This window comes from Bos mutus, chromosome 1 (assembly GCF_027580195.1).
Source record: "Bos mutus isolate GX-2022 chromosome 1, NWIPB_WYAK_1.1, whole genome shotgun sequence".
NCBI lineage: Eukaryota > Metazoa > Chordata > Mammalia > Artiodactyla > Bovidae > Bos > Bos mutus.
Window position 1 is genome coordinate 94,676,834 of NC_091617.1, and position 21,310 is coordinate 94,698,143.

The 21,310-nt window shown below is 40.2% G+C and overlaps 1 protein-coding gene across 8 annotated transcripts in view; it reads left to right on the forward strand.

The window, feature by feature from the left end:
- PLD1 (phospholipase D1) overlaps positions 1–21,310 on the forward strand; it is a 273,608-nt gene that overhangs the window by 90,293 nt on the left and 162,005 nt on the right. For 7 of the 8 annotated variants that reach the window (XM_070373231.1, XM_070373235.1, XM_070373213.1 and 4 more), the window contains exons 2-8: positions 2,533–2,723; positions 2,964–3,091; positions 7,678–7,823; positions 8,040–8,148; positions 9,232–9,297; positions 13,474–13,532; positions 14,633–14,725. In XM_070373231.1, the coding sequence (XP_070229332.1) occupies positions 2,564–2,723; positions 2,964–3,091; positions 7,678–7,823; positions 8,040–8,148; positions 9,232–9,297; positions 13,474–13,532; positions 14,633–14,725 (761 nt within the window). In that variant the 5' untranslated portion in view covers positions 2,533–2,563. Of the gene's footprint in view, positions 1–2,532; positions 2,743–2,963; positions 3,092–7,677; positions 7,824–8,039; positions 8,149–9,231; positions 9,298–13,473; positions 13,533–14,632; positions 14,726–21,310 lie in introns of those variants that run through there. The other variant, XM_070373195.1, reaches the window with a different exon arrangement.

Consider the following 21,310-nt stretch of genomic DNA (forward strand, 5'->3'; position numbering starts at 1 on the left):
TAAGTAATCAGTATACATCAACTATTATTGTAACATGAATTAGAAGTGGGAAAGTTGAAGGGAAGTGATAGAGGCAAAGATAGTCCTGAATTTTGCTAGCAGTGAGCCACTAGTGGGCTCCAGGCTTCTTACAGCCAACATGGAGGAGCAGACTTAGACATATTGAGTCTGTTTATCTGGTCAAATCAGAACCTCCCTCCTCTACCCCTTTCTTTGTATTTTTATACAATTTCTCTTTCTACCAAACATAGTATAGGCTTTAGAGACTTGCTGAGTAACAGTAAGGGCTCCCCTAGTCTGCCCAAGACTCTATCTTAGCATTTTTCACAAAGCCTTCCTCTGCTCCCCACCCCACACTTCTTGATAGCTCCTGAAGGAGAGAATCCACCTAAGTGTCTTCCACTTAGCACATGCCATTCTCAGGAAGGCCAAGACTGTGGGGGAGGCCAGGGATGGATTTGAGGCCATGTAACTTATTTCTCTCATCTGCTTTGGAAACTCCTTCCTCCCAGGAACCAGCCTTGTTCATCTTTACATATTCACTCACTCCATCTCACAGTGAGTAGGTGGTGACCAGTCTTATTCATCTTTACATATTCACTCCATGTCACGATGAGTAAGTGGTGGATACTCAGTAAATGTTTGTGATTTGCAGTAATAAATGCACATATGTGGAGGAGTTACTGGTATGGAAGCCCTCCTATTTTTGAGTCTGGTCTGGAGAGATTTATTACAACCAATATGGATTTTTCACCCAACTCCAACAACAGCACTCACAGCTGAAATCTCAGTATTTTAAATGAAAAATAAAATCTCTATGAACTCTTCTTCCCTAGGTACTGATGTGCAACGACCTGTGTTATTAAATGTCAGAATGAAATAGAACCAGTTTTCTTAAAAAGAGAGAAGTGTAATTCTTGCATTTCTGGTATCTTTCAGAAAAGGTACACTAATTGGTTACCTTCCAGGACACGTATATCACTGTAACTCACGTAACTGCTGCTGCTGCTGCTAAGTCGCTTCAGTTGTGTCCAACTCTGTGCGACCCCAGAGACGGCAGCCCACCAGGCTCCCCCGTCCCTGGGATTCTCCAGGCAAGAACACTGGAGTGGGTTGCCATTTCCTTCTCCAATGCATGAAAGTGAAAAGTGAAAGTGAAGTTGCTCAGTCGTGTCCGACTCCTAGCAACTCCATGGACTGCAGCCTACCAGGCTCCTCCGTCCATGGGATTTTCCAGGCAAGAGTACTGGAGTGGGGTGCCATTGCCTTCTCCAACTCATGTAAAGTCAGGGCCAAACCTCATATCTCAAAAAAATAGAAGACACTCTGCTTGGGATGACTCTTTGTGACTCCATGGACTGTAGACCTCGAGGCTCCTCTGTCCATGAAATTCTCCAGGCAAGAATAGTGGAGTGGATTGCCATTCTTTTCTCCAGGGGATCTTCCTGACCCAGGGATCAAACCTGGGTCTCCTGCATTGCAGGCAAATTCTTTACTGTCTGAGCCACCCTAGAAGCCCTCTATCACCTATAGGGGAAATGTATTGATAGAAAGGTTATACTACATAAAAATACTTTTAAAATCTGTATATTGAAATTATTGTAAAATACCCTAAATTTTCTGTAGAAAATATTTAAAGTTAGTTATTTTGATGATATTCTTTCATGTTTTTGTTAGAGTCAAGAATCAATTCCTTTTCACTGAGAAAACGATTTCCAAATCCATCTATCTTGAGTCTCTCCTTACTAACCACATTTAATAAAATTGGATGAAAGATAATACTGGCACTTATTCAATGTGGTGTTTCTTTTTCTTGCTTGCTTACTTACTTGGTATACAATTAAGTATCTCACTCCAATTTAAATTACAAGCTAGGAATACTTTAAATGTTAAACTGGAAAATAAATTTAAAGGTTGTTTGAGGTAATTGGGGCTTACATAGAGCTAGTGGACTTGTTTCCATATGCTATATGTAAGCCTGGATTCAAATACTAGAATAGGGCTTAGGGTTTTTTTGTTTGTTTGTTTTAAATAAATTTCTATTGGAGTATAGTTGATTTACAATGATGTGTTAGTTTTTGCTGTATAGCAAAGTGAATCAGTTATACATATACATATATCCACTCTTATTTTCAGATTCAGTCCCCATATAGGTCATTACAGAGTATTGAGTAGAGTTCCCTGTGCTATACCATAGATCGTCATTATTTATCTATTTTATGTATCGTAGTGTGTATATGTCAATCCCAATCTCCCAATTTATCCCTCCCTGTCCCCTTTCTCCCTTGGTAACAATAAGTTTTTCTGTATCTGTGGCTGTATTTCTGTTTTGTAAATATGTTCATTTGTGCCATTTTTTTTAGATTCCACATATAAGGAATATCATATGATATTTGCCTTTTTCTGTCTGACTTACTTCACTCAGTATGACAATCTCTAGGTCCATCCATGTCGCTGCAAACAGCATTATTTCATTCTCTTTTAAAATTTGACCACAATAGTAAGTCTGGTAACTCTTTTCTTCTTTCCCAGCCCCTTTGCTTTTACCCTGTCTCAAGCCAACATGTCACTGAAAAATGAGCCAAGAGTAAATACCTCTGCACTGCAGAAAATCGCTGCTGACATGAGTAATTTGATAGAAAATCTGGATACGCGAGAGCTCCACTTTGAGGGAGAGGAGGTGGACTGCGATGTGTCTCCCAGCGATCCCAGGACACAGGAAGGTAAAGACTGATGATCTGAGTGAGTAGAAAGTTTATCATGGTTTCTTGGCAGAACACAGATTTGAAATAACGAGCAAGTGATTGATTATCCTTGCTGATGTCACAGCACTGAGCTGAGTTTCACTAGCTGTTTTCTTCTTGTAGCACATTATGATTCTTAAAAAAGATGCCTGTAACAGGCAAGTGATGCTAGTATCATTGTATTCTTATGACAATTTTATTTACTTTTTTATTTTTTAGTGTATATCCCTTTCTCTGCTGTTTATAAGACTCAAGGATTTAAGGAGCCTAATATACAGACGTATCTCTCCGGCTGCCCAATAAAAGTTCAAGTTCTGGAAGTGGAGCGCTTTACATCTACAAAACGGGTCAGAGCGTATATGGACTCAACTTGTATTCATCAATATTTATGACTTAACACACTGACTTTCATTTTCCTTCCTTCTGGCTATGACTATGTCTTTAACTTTCAGTTTGTCTTTATGTTTATGACTTCTGAGTCCTCTTTACCTCAGATTTTTGCATCCTTCTCATTTAGCCTTTATTCTTGTATGCCTCTTCCCCCATTCTGGAAAAAAAATTTTTTTAAGGTAATTAAGACAGTTTACAACTATAATACACTGCAAAGTGCCTTTCCTACTCTTCCTCTCTCCCCAGTTTTCTGTTCAGTGTGGACTCGGGGGGCATTGCTATTCCACCTAGAATGCCAGTTATAAACCAAGGAAAAGTTTAGCTTTCTTAATACTTGTTCAGTAAGAAAATAATAATGCTACCTGACTCTCAAAAGGAAAACATCTGGGAGGCTGCACAGTCAGTGCCTTTGCCCGGAAGTGGTGCTGAGAGATTTCTTTGCACGTACTCTGCCACTCTGGCTTGTTCCTTACACCACCCCTTAAGCTTCATTCATGTGCTTTCTCTTTAAGCTTTGGAAAGGCATTGGGAGTAGAATGTTTTCAACAAGGAAACCTGAACCTCTTGAAGAGGACTGGGCTAGGAGATGCTGTTAGGGTAGTTGTGTTTGCTGTATTCCTGACTGGGTTGCACACTTGTTAGGTCTGAGCGTAGAGAACATTGCTGCAGGCTGGTGGCCTTTGTCCCTTCCGGCTAAGCTCTGACTGGCAGAATAAAGCTGTTATTGACTTCTGCCTCTGGGGAAGTGGGGAATAACCTTTCTGCCTGGGGCAGACTCTGGAGGGTGGCCTGTGCTGCCTGCGTTTTGGTGGTTTTGCCTGTTGCTCTGACCTGAGCTTTTCCTGGTAGCTCAGACGGTAAAGAGTCTCCTTGCAATGCGGGAGACCCAGGTTCAAGCCCTGGGTCGGGAAGATCCTTTGGAGAAGGAAATGGCAACTCACTCCAGTATTCTTGCCTGGACAATCCCATGGATAGAAGCACCTGGCAGGCAACAGTCCGTGGGGTCACAAAGAGTCAGATACAACTGAGTGACTTCACTTTCACTTTCTGTCCTGACCTACCTGTGCGTATCCTAACCTCTAGTTTACAGCCACCTCGGTGTCCAGCTTTCCTTCAGCATCTTCCTATGAGCTGGGTCCTTATCTTTGATACACCACTGAACACAGCCTACCAAGAAATGTGTCTAAGATGATTTGCCTTATATCACCTACCAGCATTTAGATTGAGAGGTGATAACATGTGGAGGTTAAATGCACAGATTACAGAGCCAAACCATGTGGTTTAATTCCTGTCTTTGTATTGTGACCCCCAGCCAGTTACTTAACATCTCTGTGTTTGAGTTTCCTCCTCTGAATAATGGGTATAATAGTACATATTTTATAGGTTTGTTATGAGGATTTAATAATAATAATAATAAATGGTATTGTATAATGTGGACTTCCCTGGTGACTCAGATGGTAAAGAATTGGCCTGCAATGCAGGAAATGTGTTCAATCCCTGGGTTGGGAAGATCCCTTGGAGAAAGGAGTGGCTATTTAATAATAATAATAATAATATATGGTATTGTATAATACCAGAATATAATATATTGTATTATACAAGTATATACTATATAATACTGTGTATTATTATTACTACGTATCTCCTAACATTATTCATGAAGATAAATATTCAAGCCACCAAACCAGGACTTCTCTTTGCTCATACTTTTCTGTTAGTAAAATAAGTTTAGTTCTATTCTTTTTATATATATTAAAATTTTTATTTTGGATCCTAATTTTTTAAGTATAATTGATTTCCAATATTATATTAATTTCACACTTCAGTTCAATACAGTCACTCAGTCATGTCCAACTCTTTGTGACCCCATGGACTGCAGCATGCCAGGCTTCCCTGTCCTTCACCAGCTCCCAGAAATTGCTCAAATTCATGTCCATCGCATTGGTGATGCCATCTACCCATTTTATCTGCTGTCATCCCCTCTCCTCCTGCCTTCAATCTTTCCCCCATCAGGGTCTTTTCCAGTGAGTCAGTTCTTCACATCAGGTGGCCAAAGTATTGGAGTTTCAGCTTCAGCACCAGTCCTTCCAATGAATATGCAGAACTGACTTCCTTTGGGATTGACTGGTTCGATCTCCTTGAAGTCCAAGAGACTCTCAAGAGTTAATTGATTTCACATTTTGTTTTAAATCTTGGTCTGTGTAGGAAAAGCTAAGGATCCTCCTTGTCCTACTTAGTGTTTAGTTTACTAGGAAATATGAACTGACTCCGTGTAGTTTGAATGTCATTCCAGGTAAATAAAAATAACACCTTTCTATGACTGAATCTGTTCTGTGTGCCAGCTCATGGTAGGTGCTCCTCTGTTCACTCTCATGACAGCCCCCTAAGGACAGACACTACTACCCACCCTCCCCAGCAGGAGGTCTCCCACGTGTCCCTCCTGTTCCTCCTCCTTCCCTTTGCTCCGCCTCTCGAGACTCCCTTGCCCTTGTCCTCTGGCAGGGCTCCGGCTATGGATAGCCCAGACCCAGTTCACTCTGGGTTGGATGCATCCCTTGACCAAGGCACCTCCCCCCTACCCAAGGTAGCCTCTTTAAGTGGCCCTCTCCTTCCTGCTCCAGCACCTGGTCCTACCCTTTGTCCCTTCAGAATGAAGTGTGCCCTCCTGAGTCCTAGGTTACTGTCCAGATTTCCCTCCTCTTATCACACCTTCATGGGCAGTCCCTTTATTACAACTTCTCACACTGTTCCAATTCCAAAGCATTCCAATAATTCTGCTGAGATATTATCTGACCGAAGTGATGCTTGGTTAAGGCTTCATAGCTAGTACGGCTGCACCAGGCAATTTCAGACCTTTAGATGCTTCAAAAAGGATGGGACAGGCTGTTGCCATTGCCCCACACTGTCTTAGAATTGCTAAGAATTGTCCAGAATTCTCGCTTTATGTGTGAGGGATAGAACTTGACATTTGTAATGTTTTTAAGTATTCAGTTTTGTTAGATTGGGAAATATAATCCTAGAATATGTGGCAGCTTGCATAAATTGTATAATTGTTCTCATTTATTTGACTCGTCTTAAATTGAGCATTTTTCACTCAAATGCAGAGTTTCTGGTCACTCTGAGTTCTCCTGCATCCTTCTTTGTGAAACACGATGTGGCATGATACCTATAATGTTGGTCAAGGTGAAAGGCAGCATATAATATTAGACCCCAGAACTAGGTCCTTTTGACTTCTGGCTATAGTCATCGTCATGGAGCCCAACTGGAGGCAAAGCAGGAAATAGAATTGAATGTTTGCAGTGATCTGTTTGGATTCTAGACCTAAAAGCACAAGTTACATTGATTCTGGGCTCATTTTTTTTTAATTAACTTATTTTTTGGCCACACAGTAGGGCAGTGGGATCTTAGTTCCCTAGCCAGGAGTCAAATTTGCTCCCCATGCATTAGAAGCACAAAGTCTTAACCACTGGAGCACCAGGAAAGTCCCCTCAGGCTCATTTTTTAATACTACAGTTATACAGAGTGGTCATGCTTTAGAAGTTTGCAGAATATACCAAACATCGGTGATGAATGGCACCAGGCCTGGTCACCCATCGGGTTACTGATACCAAAGCCTGGATAAACTAGCAAAGGAGGAGACATTTACTTTTTTTTGCCCCAGCACCTGTCAACACGTATGGGGCCTGGATCTCCCAGGAGGGGCCAGTGTCCTCTAGGTGGTCCAGTGTCCATCACCCTCCCCTACTCCCCACACACCATGGGAACTGTCAAGATCTCCTGTGCTTTATAAATCTCTTTCCATCTGCTGACACTTTTTGCTTTATCAAAACTTTTATCCCTCAGGTCTGTTAGTGCTTCTGATTGAATCACTAGTCACCAAGATATATTTGCATTTTAAGAAGAAATATTTTTAAAATGTTAAGTGGAAATTCATCCTAGTTAAGTAGTTGGGGAAATATTTTGTGTGTAGGAAGATCATTTGTCCTTTTCCTTCTAATCATCCTGTACCTTCCTAGTCACTGGTGTAGCTAAAGGACAGAGAGCTATTGTAGACCAGGATGGACCTCTCAAGGCATTTCAGAAGGAGAGGGCATTGGTGTCATTTGTGAAGAGCAAAACTGCACTAAGATTGTGCTCCACAATGGAACTCATTTCCTTCAGCTTCACTCTCACCCCCTGCATTGTCTGTTCACTGCTTGGACAATCTCGTGATGGCTAATTAGGGTTTTCATTCATTGTCTCTTTTACCTGGCTTCTTGTTTCAGAAGTATGTCTGTGTGTCTTTGTATTTAGAACAATAAGATTTGTGGAGGTTTGCCTTTGATATAAGTCAGAGTTTGTCTTGCATATATCATAAGATGAATAGTTAAGAGAATATTACTTCTGTAATCAGTCATTTTTAAAAAACATTTTGCTTCCTTACTTACACAAAATAAGTAAGCTGGATTTAAAGATACTTCCACATTACTTTTTAATTAGCTATTGTACACAGAGAGATGTTGTTGTTATCTAAAATATCAACCATTTTTATTTACCGCTATAGGTACCAAGCATCAATCTTTACACTATTGAATTAACACATGGGGAATTTAAATGGCAAGTGAAGAGGAAGTTCAAGCACTTTCAAGAATTTCACAGAGAACTGCTCAAGTACAAAGCCTTTATCCGAATCCCCATTCCCACCAGAAGGTAACCCAGAATTGACTATAACGTTATCCCAGTATATGGGTTGGATAGAAAGAATATTTCGGTTCATATTATTGGTTAACTAGTCCATTGTTGCTAGATATTTCTTTTTATTAAATAGACTCTTCTAAAAATAAACCATCTCATGAAAAATACTATGAGAGTCATGGTTCAAAGAATAATAAATATTTACATTGCGTGTGTGTGTGTGCATTTTAGACACACGTTTAGAAGACAAAATGTCAAAGAAGAGCCTCGAGAGATGCCAGCTTTGCCCCGCACATCTGAAAACATGATCCAACAAGAAGAACAGTTCTTCAGTAGAAGGGTAAGTCCCTTCGCTCTTCTGTTGTTCTGAGCAAACTGCCGCACTGTAGAAAGATGGCGTTGACTGAAGGTTGAGGTGGGCCTTGATGCAACTTCTCTTACCCACTGATCCATCACCTCGGCTGGTTTACCTCTCGGGAACTAATTAGGGAAGGCTTCTTCCCCAAGCCACTCTGGCCCTGGGGAGCTTGCATTCCCCCAAGGAGGAAGAGGGTTCTGAGGGAGCTGCACTCCCTACAGGAAACTTTTGGGTTTCATTGTGAGTCAAGATTGAGCTCATAGTTGAGGGCTTTGAGATCTACTCTTTTAAAATCATCTATTTCCATATATTTGCTTCAGAATCTATAGTGGCTTATCCTAAATATATGTAAAATCTCATTCCAAGACCATAGATGGAGCAGTGAGGGTCTGGGAAGAGTAGGACAGAGTACAGACACCTCGGGACAGGGGACACTTCTGCCCACTCGGCTTCAGTGATATGGTGCTGCCTAGGGCAGAAGAGTAATTTGTTTCTAAATTTAATTAACAATTAAGTGTCAGTGTTGGGGGCTTCCCTGGTGGCTCGGTCATAAGGAATATTCCTGCTAACGCAGGAAACATGGGTTCAATCCCTGATCTGGGAAGATCTCACATGCCTCAGAGCAACTAAGCCTGTGTGCCACAACTACTGAGCCTGTGCTCTAGAGCTTGCGGCCTGCAACTGCTGAAGCCCATGTGCCCTAGAGTCTGTGCTCCGCAACAAGAGAAGCCACTGTGATGAGAAGCCTGTGCACCGAACCAGAAAACAGCCCTCGCTTGCCACAGCTAGAGAAAACCCCAGGCAGCAACAAAGACCCAGCACAGCCAAAAATAAAATAAATAAAAATTAATTTTTTTAAATTATTTTTTTAAATGTCAGTTTTTTTTGGTAATCTGGAACTTTTATGCTTTGAAAGAGACGTGTTCAATGTTCCTTGTCCAGTGATAACATTAAGGAATAATTGAATGACTTACTGAAGATGGGAGGATCATGCCATTGTCATTAACTGCTTACATTTTCCTTTAAGTATGATGGTATCTTTAATCTGAAATATATGTATTACAGAAACAGCTGGAAGATTACTTGACAAAGTTACTAAAAATGCCCATGTATAGAAACTATCATGCAACAGTAAGTACTTTTCAGTGATTTAAATTCTGAAGTAATTTTATAAAATTGTAAAGTGTCGGCTACATTTTAGATCATTTTATTAACACAAGTGCTTGTATCCACTTCTGCATTATTCTTTAAGTTAAACTAAACTAAATAAAATGAATACAAAATTGATTTTATTGTATAGCATGGGGACCTATAGTCAGTCTCCTGTGATAAAGCATAATGGAAAAGAATATTTTAAAAAAGAATGTCTATATGTATACTACTGAATCACTTTGCTGTACAGCAGAGATTGGCATGACATTGTAAATCAACTATACTTCAACAAAAAAGTAAAATTAAAAAAATAGGAAAACAAAATTGATTTGACAGCCAGGATCCAGTTTAGGGTGATGCTATTTTTAAAATATCAACTATGATAGTTAATATAACAATAAATTTAAATGAACTTGAAATACTACTAAAGATTATCTAGAAATGCTACTAGATTATCTAGAAATCAACCTTCTTCACTCCTCAGGCTTTCAGAGGAGAAAATGTCAAAATGCATTTCTAACACTGAAGAAAAAAAACATTGAGTAGTAAGTCAGAGAAGGCAATGGCACCCCACTCCAGTACTCTTGCCTGGAAAATCCATGGACAGAGGAGCCTGGTAGGCTGCAGTCCATGGGGTCGCTAAGAGTCGGGAACGACTGAATGACTTCACTTTCACTTTTCACTTTCATGCATTGGAGAAGGAAATGGCAACCCACTCCAGTATTCTTGCCTGGAGAATCCCAGGGACGGTGAAGCCTGATGGGCTGCCGTCTCTGGGGTCGCACAGAGTCAGACATGACTGAAGTGACTTAGCAGCAGCAGCAGCAGTAAGTGATGAAGACAGTTGAACAGAGTTGAATACCCAAAGATTGTACTGTAATTACCATCTGACTGGCCTGTGATGCCTGTAACAGGCCTGTCTTTTCATGTGAAAGTGAGAAGCATGGGAAACGCTAAGGAGAGGAAAAACTCGAGAATTCTGAGAAAAGAGAGGAGAGGTGGTGGGGCTTAGAAACAACTGCAGAGGTTATGTTTGGGAGGCACTTAACTGGCAAGCAGGAGGAAGTGGGCTTTACAGAAGGCATCAGAAAACAATGAGCTCTGCCTTCAGAGGCCCTTGAAGGTGGGGCTAGGTATTTAAAGGGTTAGCTTCAGTTATCCAAAGGTTCAGATCATTGAGAGGGCACTGGATTGTTAGAGTTTGCACCTGTGTATGTAAAACTGTACTACTGTGGAGCGTGACCATGTGTATATGGTATATATGCAGAATTTCAGAGTAGGTGCAGGTATGATCCAGCCTCTGGTTTAGAGAATGGCATGAACAGGTGAACAGAAAGAGCGAAGCCCTCTGTATTTAGGAAAGGAAGCAAGAGTGCCTTGACTCTCCGGAGTTTTCTTGCTGCCCTATAGATGCCTGCCTCTGTTATTTGGAGACGGGCAGGGCATGCACCCAGCTGGTCCCCTTTACACACAAATGACCTGGGACTGGGAAACCTTCTGCAGCAGCGTGCACTGTGACATTTGATGGTCTTAAAGGAGCTTCTGTGGTTTCACAATCCTGAAGAAGAGTTTTCCCAGGGAAGCCAGCAATTTGGGTTCAACCAGAGACTCTCAAGGCTGATGGGAAATATTTCTTCTCTTCTAGAATTCAGGAATGTGCTTCTTTGAAAAAACATAATGAATAAGAATGTTACTTCTATTATTACTAAAAATGGGAGTCTAATGTTGATTTTTAAATGTTTGCTGCTACTGCTGCTAAGTCGCTTCAGTTGTGTCCAACTCTGTGCGACCCCATAGACGGCAGCCCACCAGGCTCCCCCATCCCTGGGATTCTCCAGGCAATTTAAATGTTTACTTGTATTCAAATGTTCATATTAACTTCCTCTCCAATCATAAAAATCTTTTAAAAGCTGAGCCATGTTGTATTTCGATAGTCCAGAGTGTCTTCTAAACATTTCCTTTGGAAAGGGAAACCTAGTTACAACTGATAAAAAAAAATGAGAAGTAAAATATATTTATTCAATTTTGTTTTTTGGCCATGCCTCATGGCTTGCAGGACCTTAGTTCCCCTACGAGGAATTGAATCCAGGGCCCCAACAGTGAAAGCACCAAGTCCTAAACACTGGACTGCCAGGGAACTCCCTCATTTTTAAGGGCTACTTAGATTATTCTCCCCAGTAGCGGTATTCTCCAAAAGGCTTCAAGCATAGGATCTGTCTGAACATTATTTTCCTCTCACACTAATGATAATCTGACTTGGAGACTAGCTTGCAGGGCTCTGCCTGATACTTGTGAAATTAGATTGGCATCCGTGTGTCTCTTTTGGTAATTGTGAGACATATTCAAATTTCTGTCTGCAAAAAGCATATAGAAGTATTAAAATCATTTTAATATAATCATATATAATTAATTTATATTTTTACAAGCCCCAGAAATTTTGAGATATTATTATCTCCTGGGTTTGTTGCTTGTCCTTTGGCATGGGAACCCTTTGGTCCCCTATTTTCCTAGAATTTAAATTTAACAAGTTCCTTTGGAAAGACAAAGGATATTGATTAGTACATTATTTAGAGATCAATAGCCCAATGGAATATTGTCAGACTAAATTAATCATTAAATTCTTATTCCTGAGATTTGCTTGCTCAAGTTGAGAATGGAATTTTTATCACTGAAGAGGCATTGAGACATCTGGACAATACAATGTTTGTTAAATTTCAAATTGTATTATTTAGGTTTGTTTCTAAATTGACCTGGTCACATTTGTTTTCAATCCCATAAATCTATATTAGGATATTTATTGCCAAGGATTTTTTCCCTATATAATAGCACTAGTTCTTTATTCAAATTTCTCTTTAGTAAAACATTAGGATAAATTTGAATTTTTTTCTTAATACACAGCTTTAAATTTTCCACATTGCTAATGTGTGTTTTTTTATTTAGATGAAATTCTCTACATTTAGCAACTTTTGTATGATATTCTGAAGTTACTGTTTCTGAATTATTTCAAATAATATTCCTGTTGTCAATGATTTGATAATAGCTATATGTGCATAAGAAAATATCCAAGTATTAGATGAATGGTTTCCCTGATTTTTGCTTTTCATTTCCTATTCTTCTGTTCAGCTAGTCTCTGACTTTGCATAAATTAGTTACACCTCTGGAGAAGTTTCTTCCAGTATAAACTAGGATTAGTATTTTTCTCTCTGCTCCCTAGAGATAAAATGAGAAATTCTGGCTTAGGATTTCAAGACATTTCGAATTCTATGGCTTAAAGTCTGTAATATCATTTCTAATAACCTATGTATTTCTATATTTTCCAATTAGAATACATTTCCACAAATCAGAATTTTAAAATGTGTGGTATCGAATCACCATGTTTGATATAAGAAATAAAATATAAAGACCTTGACTTTCAAAATCCTTATAAAAAGTGCTATGTGAGAATATGTTTGATCTGAAGTTTTTAAAGATATTCAAATCCTTTTGAATTTTAAAAACTTCTTCCAATCACCCTAAGAAAGAAAATCAATTGGACCTCACAGTACTGACAGCTTTGAGAGATGTGTAATTTTTTCTTACAAGGTTAATATTAGGCAGTCACAATCACATAAACAAAACTTCAAAGGAAAATTGTTATAGTTCATTTTATTAATCCCATTTATAAGCCCAGATCAAACGCCATTTCCTCTGTGATGTCCCATTAGTTAGGAAGCAGTCATCCTCTCCCTGTATCTCTATTAATAAATACTTTCACATGTAACTGTTACGGTTCTTCCCACAGAACTTGATTGATGTGGAGTGTGTTCTGTGTCTGGTCTCTCCTCTGCCTCCTAATGCCAGGAGTGTATCTTTTTGTCTTTGATTTTCTATTAAGCCTGTTATTGACATGGTCTGCTATTGTTGGCAGGTCTCACCATGACCTTCTTGAGCATTTTGTCTCTACATCTTAGAACACACGTCACTATCTTGATTGTGTTTTAATTGTGTATATCCTTCTAAAAAATACTTTTTCAGGGCAATGCCATTGTGATCTGTATAACCTGTAAAGTACCCCAGATGTGCTTATACATGGAGGTACATAATATTTTTTGAATGCTTGAATTTTTCCTCTTCTTTTTTTGCTTTCTAACATATGGATTTTGGGCCTCTTTTCAGACAGAATTTCTTGATATAAGCCAGCTGTCTTTCATCCATGATTTGGGACCAAAGGGCATGTAAGTTTCAGTATTGATCTCTAAGGAGAAGTATGAAAAGTTGATGAGCATTGTAGCTTTTGATTTATTGGTGTACCAGGGTGATGGAGCTCCCCTGGCTTCACTGTTTTCTTCCCAGCAGAGTCAAAGCAACTGAGGGACCTATTTATACAAAACAGAATATCTTGCTACATTAAACAAAGGTGCCAACTGCTCCACACTCCTTCTCCTCTTACCCCACAGTAGTGGGTGTTTACAGAGATAACAAATATGATGTGTGTGAGAATGCATTAAAAATCAAATATACAAGATCCCTTCTTTATCACATATAAAAGTTAGCTATTTACCATTTATTTTATTGACTAAAAGTAATGCTGTGTAAAATGTATGTTATGTAACAAGATTGAAATTTACTTAATGATTATCTTCTGATGGGCTACAGTCCATGGGGTAGCAAAGAGTTGGCCACAACTGAGCGACTGAGTACATCCTTCATGATATGAGAGCTTGATATTACAAAGAGTTTAACTTTTCTAGTCAAGAACATTGTTGGTAGTTCTTTTAATATTTTTTTTGTTTGGTTGGTTGGCCATTATTATTGTTTTTTCTTTTCACATCTTTCAGAGTTAGGATATTTCTCCTTCTGAAGTAATAGCTTTGCTTTACTTCTTTGACATGAATTGGTCCTAGAACTGTAGATGAAGGGATGCAGAAATACCCTGGAATCTGTGGATGAGCATTCTCAATGATCTCCATAGCAGATGAACCTCCCCCGTGCTGGCATTTGGCAACATGTGGGGTCTTTTTCAGGCTGTCATGGTGGCTGGGAGAATGCTCAGCATTTAGAGCCAGAAGCCGGGATGCTTAGGTACTGCTGTGTGTGCAGTATGCTGTCCCCTGCGCCAACAGGCCTACATCCACCAGGTGCTTTTAAAGACTGGCTTTGGAGTTCTGAGCCTAGTAAACATAGCAGTGATCTATTTGACAGTGAAAGCAGAAAACGTAGAGCGGTAGGGCATGGGAGAACAGAACAGTTTATTTAGTTCCCAGTTATGAGGCTATATCAGCTAAGTGTGAGCTGGAAGTTTAAAGATGATGGGTTAACTCGATGTCTCTTTCAGAGAAGGTATGATAATGAAAAGATCCGGAGGACACAGAATACCAGGCCTGAATTGCTGTGGCCAGGGAAGAGCCTGCTATCGGTGGGCAAAAAGGTGAGACTTGAGAGTTTGTGTGTTTGTCTTAATAAACTGAGTATTGGGGGAGTTTTTATATTCTAGTTTTCAATTATAAATCTTTGAAAGTCATGGCAGAGCAAATGTTAAATTATTTTTAAGTTCCAGGTTTCAGCTCTATTTAAATACTCTACTCAAAATTGCATTTGTAGGCAGAGTATGCCAATTACATAGATAAAAACCCAATGGGCCATAGGATTCAAAAATTGGTCAGCCAGGGAACATAGACAGTGGCCAATTAGCACCAGTCATTATGCTTAACATCAATAGTCATTAGGGGAAGATAAATCAAAACCACAGTAATCTACAACTCCATAGCCACCAGGATGGCTGTGATAAGCAAACTGGACAATAGCAAGTGTTGTCAAGGCTGTAGAAAAATTAGAACCTTCATATTGCTGGTGCATCATGTAAAATGATACAGCCAGTTTGGAAAACAGGGTGGCAGTTCCTCAAAATGTTAAACATACAGTTACCACATACCCCAGATATTTCCAAACAGAACTGAACAAATGTATCTCCATTAAAACTTATTCATGAATGTTCATAGCAGCATTATTCAGAGTAGCCAAAAAGTGTAAAAAGCCCAAATGTCCATCCCCTGATGAGTGGTTAACCAAAATATGCTACAGCCCTATGATGGAATATTATTTGGCCACAAAAAGGAATGAAGAATACTAAAGGGTGTGGGATTTCTCTTCTGGAAAATATCTGGAATTAGATGACCATGATGGTTGCAAAATTTGTGAATATATTAAAACCACTAAATTGTACATTTTCAAGGGGTGAATTATATGGGTTTTAAATTATATTTGAATATTTTTTAATTTTAATGAAAAAAAGAAATGAAAGACTGATAAATGTTGTAATACGAATTAACCTTGGAAACATTACACTAAGTGAAAAAGAAACAGCTACAGAAGGTTACATATTATATGATTCCATTTGCATGAAAGGTTTAGAATAAGTAAATCTGTAGAAACAAAGTACATTCATGGTTTCCAAGGGCTGTGGCACAAGGGGAATGGGGAATTACTACTACTGGGTGTAGAATTCTTTTTTTTTTAAATTAATTTATTTATTTTAATCAGAGGCTAATTACTTTACAATATTGTAGTGGTTCTTGCCATACATTAATGTGAATCAGCCACGGGTGTACACGTGTCCCCCATCCTGAACCCCCTCCCACCTCCCTCCCCCTCCCACCCCTCCGGGTTGTCCCAGTGCACTGGCTTTGAGCGCCCTGTTTCATGCATCAAACTTGGACTGGTGATCTATTTCATATATGGTAAAATATACATGTTTCAATGCTATTCTCTCAAATCATCCCACCCTCACCTTCTCCTACAGAGTCCAAAAGTCTGTTCTTTATGTCTGTGTCTCTTTTGCTGTCTTACATATAGGGTCATTGTTACCATCTTTCTAAATTCCATATATATGCGTTAGTATACTGTATTGGTGTTTTTCTTTCTGACTTACTTTGCTCTGTACAATAGGCTCCAGTTTCATCCACCTCATTAGAACTGATTCAAATGTATTCTTTTTAATGGCTGAGTAATACTCCATTGTGTGTATGTACCCCAGCTTTCTTATCCATTCATCTGCTGATGGACATCTAGGTTGCTTCCATGTCCTGGCTATTATAAACAGTGCTGCGATGAACATTGGGATTCATGTGTCTCTTTCAATTCTGGTTTCCTCAGTATGTATGCCCAGCAATGGGATTGCTGGGTCGTATGTCAGTTTTATTTCCAGTTTTTTAAGGAATCTCCACACTGTTCTCCATAGTGGCTGTACTAGTTTGCATTTGGATGTGGAATTCTTTTGGAGTGATGAAAATATTCTGGAATTATATATTAATGATGATAGCATACAAATTTACAAATATAGTAAACTAAAATACACTAAGACCCACTAAACCATACATAAAAAATAAACAAAAAAATGGTAGTGTTCAGGGGTAATTTTAGAGTTATATTTGTGAGGATGTATATTATGGTAAGTGTGATATAGACAGAAAACTTTAATTCTTGTCCTATGTCCTGTCCAACTAAAGACTCCTTATAGAGGAGTATTCTTATCTCATTCTTATTTGTTCCTCAAAGCATCTATGACAACATTTTTAACATAATAGACAACAGCTATTTGTTCCAATAATAATTTACTGGAATTTTTAAAACTATTAAGAGATGTTTGTAATTTTTCTAACCTTGAAAAAAAATATGAACTCATATGTAAAGAGGAAATTAAGTTATGTGTGAGTTGAAGATATATAAGCTTAAAACTAGAATCTTTAAACGTGTATTTCAGATACATTGCCAACCAAAAATACCATTAGATTGGTTTATTATTTTCTGGGTTTTTAAAGAATAGAAGAAATTACAAGGGAAAGATCAAGAGATTAAGCTAGAGGAAGTTGAGAATTTCTATATTACAAAAAAAACAAAAGATTTTTTTAACTACAATAAACGGGACTAGTAGACTAGACAATATTTGTTTTCAAATAAACTTCTGTAATTTATTTAAATGTCCCCAGAAACTTGGGGTATAAGTAACATCACAGGAAATTCAGAGATTCCCCCTTGAAGTAGCTTCCCATCCTCTCCTACCTGCAGTGGTACAGAACCCTGGGGAACACTGAGTGCCAAGCCAGGAGAGGAGCAGAGCCTAAGCCAGCCTTATGCTCCTGCCCTTATGAACTTCCCTGGGAAAGAATCTGCCTGCAGTGCAGGAGACCTGAGTTCTATCCCTGGGTCAGGAAGACCCCCTGGAAAAGGAAATGGCAGCCCACTCCAGTATTCTTGCCTGGAGAATTCCACAGACAGAGGAGCCTGGCAGGCTCCAGCCCATGGGGTCACAGAGAGTCGGACACGACTAAGCGACCAACACTTTCACTTCCTACTCTTGCTTCCTGCGCCATACCATGCCTCTCGGGGAGGCAGGACCTCCAAACCACTGGGGCCCTGGCACTAATTCCTCTTGCCTACTCCCCGGTCGTCAGCTTTGCCTAAGGTTGCTACTAAGTGTTAGGTATGGATTTTGGGCTGCAAGCACTGGTAAGTCTTTGAAGACTTGCTCTGGATTGCCTGAGCAGAGTAGGCTGGAGGCATTCGCAGGCCCTAGGAACAACCTTCAGCCAAGAGCTGGCGGGAGTCCAGCCCCCTCACCCCTCAGGTAGGGTGATTCACCAGCAAACTCTGCACTGTCTCCCAAGGTTCCCTGGAAGATTTGCAGCACAGCTGCCCACAATCCAGTGCATGAAAACACATCCTCGATGGCTCCCTTCCTGCTCTTGCTTCCTGTCCTTCCCTTCCTCTGCTTCCTACTAAGCTCCCTAATAAGTAACTTTACAAACCGCTTTCACGTCTATCGTGTCTCAGAGTTGACTTCTAGAGCAACCCAACCTAAGACATCTACTCAAGAAATGGAAGCCTGGATCTGGTCCATTTTGTCATTTATTGAGCAACTAATGTTTGGCAGGCTGTGTTCTAGCCACTGTGAGAACAGTGGTGAACAAGGCCATGCCCCTGCCCTCACAGAGCACTATTGGAGGAGATCACAGACAGTGGAGAAGCTGACAAGCAGGGTGAATGACGTTAGCACAAGTGTTTATCAGAGCTTTGAAAGAAAAAGAAGGTGATGGGACAGTCAGGGACATGAGGACTTCAGACAGAGGCTTTAGCTACAGAAGTCAAGGAACTGACCTTGAGTTGTAACCTCTGTGAGAAAGAGCAGCCCAAAAAGGTAGAAGGGGGAGGCTTTGTTATATAAAGGAAATATACCTCCCCCACTTTTTAAAGTCTGATAATATCAGATTTCAGTCTTCCTGGTGGCTCAGTGGGTAAAGAATCTGCCTACAATGCAGAAGACACACGAGATGTGAGTTCAATCCCTGGGTCAGGAAGGTCCCCTGGAGGAGGGCATGACAACCCACTCCAGTATTTTTGCCTGGAGAATCACATGGACAGAGGAGCCTGGTGGGCTACAGTCCATGGTGTTGCAAAGAGTGGGACACAACTGAAGTGACTGAACATACATATCAGACTTCAACCAGGACAATCTAAAGAGATATGATCTTCCCTAGAATAAAATGTCTCTTCATTTTAATTTGTATAAATCTTTCCATGAAACTTGAAGCCTTGGTTCCATATTAATAAGTATTTTCTGAGTTACATTCATGGGGTATAAAATGTCAGTACCAAACAAAAATGATAAGATGTAGCTGACAAATTTTGTTTGGAAAATTTCCCACACTAGAAGACTGCTGCTGCTGCTAAGTTGGTTCAGTCGTGTCTGACTCTGTGCGACCCCATAGACGGCAGCCCACCAGGCTCTGCCATCCCTGGGATTCTCCAGACTAGAACACTGGAGTGGGTTGCCATTTCCTTCTCCAATGCGTGAAAGTGAAAAGTGAAAGTGAAGTTGCTCAGTCGTGTCTGACTCTTAGCGACCCCATGGACTGCAGCCTACCAGGCTCCTCCGTCCATGGGATTTTCCAGGCAAGAGTACTGGAGTGGGGTGCCATTGCCTTCTCCACACTAGAAGACTATTGGTGTCTAAATGAGAGTTACTTTTAAGGGCAACACTTGATCATATCTCTTTTTAAAATTTTTGTATCCATTTTTAAAAAAAGATTCTGATCATTTTGTATATTCTGTATTGACAAACTGACATAAGGGAAACAAGGCCATCAAACTTTCAACCAAGTCTCAGGCACAAGTATGAAGAAAAGGAAAAAAAAAAAAATTTCTTCTGTTCTGCTGGCAAACACAGCAAGCATTTCTTCCCTCAATTCAAAACATCTGCTTAAACAGCACATCATATTGATGGGCTCAATGATAAGTTTCTTATCTCAAATAATATCTTAAGAGATAATTTATAAGAAATAAATTTAGCATTTACTAAACTATGAACTATACCAAGAATTACAATTTTTAGACAGTGACCATGTCTAAATGATTTTATTTATGCTCCAGGATCTATTTGTGCAGCTGTTATTCAGGCAAGAGTGTTGCTTTGCCTGAAGAACTTGTCTGGGCCCTGGGGAGATACCAGTGGACATGATACGCATTCCCTGTTCTCAAGGATCTCACTTGCTAGTAAAGGAAAGACAAGAAACAAGCAGACGAATAAACAGTTCCAGACAGTGATAAGTGCTAGGAAGAAGCGAAACAGGATGCAGAGGCGAGTGGGCTGGGAGCCCAGGAAAACCTTCCAGTGGAGAAATATTTAAGCGAAAGATTGATTGACAGGCAGGGACTGCTCATGGGAGGATCTGGAAGAAATAATTTCTAAGTGAGGAAGAGCAAATGTAGAAGCCCAGAGAACAAGGTAGCAAGTCTCAGGACCAGTGAGACCAACGTGGTGAGAAGGAAGAGTATGAGATGAGGCTGAGAAGGTGATGTGTGACTTAGGTGGCTCTATCTGCATTTTAATGACACAGTTTGTAGTAGAACAGGTCACATCTTGTTAGAACAGACCATAATTTCACCTGGTATAGAACAAGAGAATTCATAAAAGCTCACATTTATTGGCTCCAGGCATTGTGCTAAGCAACATCCTTAAGTCATCTCAGTGAATCCTCAAAAATACTTATGAGCTGGACATTGCTCCTATCCTCGTTTTATGGATTTAGACCTCAGGCTCAATTACCCCAGTTCACAGAAAAGGGCAAGTGACAGAACCAAAACTGGAGCCAGGGAGGCTGACTTCAAGCAGACACTTAATCCCTGAGCAGCAGGTGCTGTCGAGAAGGCAATGGCACCCCACTCCAGTACTCTTGCCTGGAAAATCCCACAGACGGAGGAGCCTGGTAGGCTGCAGTCCATGGGGTCGCTAAGAGTCAGACACGACTGAGCGACTTCCCTTTCACTTTTCACTTCATGCACTGGAGAAGGAAATGGCAACCCACTCCAGTGTTCTTGCCTGGAGAATCCCAGGGATGGCAGAGCCTGGTGGGCTGCCGTCTATGGGGTCGCACAGAGTCGGACACGACTGAAGCGACTTAGCAGCAGCAGCAGGTGCTGACTCCCAGAAGGCTGCTTGGCGAATTCCTTTCTTGATGCATATCCTCCTGTTAGAGAAAAAAATCTTTTGACAAAAGAGACAAAGAGGAGAAACAAGAAAAGGTTAATGAATGGTATAGTTAAGAAAAGCTTTAAACTAAGGCCTGGCATCAATTCACCTTATATCTAATAACTGTTACAGAGAACAACTCATCATCGTCAAAACAGAAACCATTCTCTTTTGCCTTCAGATTTCAAAATCCAGCAGTCACTATTAAACACTTCTGTATTTCTTCATCCCTCACTGTTGTGTCTGGTGTGGAGCTCTGGCTAGAGCTGGCTCTGATGCCATTCAGGGGACCTTGACTTCTAGGCAAGTCCCCAAGTCCGGTACGTTTGACTTTTCTTTGTCAGTTTGACAAACCCACCAGCTGTGGTTTTCAAAGCCTGTGGCTCCTTCCTGGTCAGCAACACTGCTGCTCTGGGCCTGTGCCCTGCCATCTGCTCTCTAGCTTACATAGAAAGTCAGGCTGGGACAAGGGATCATAGCTAAAGAAGG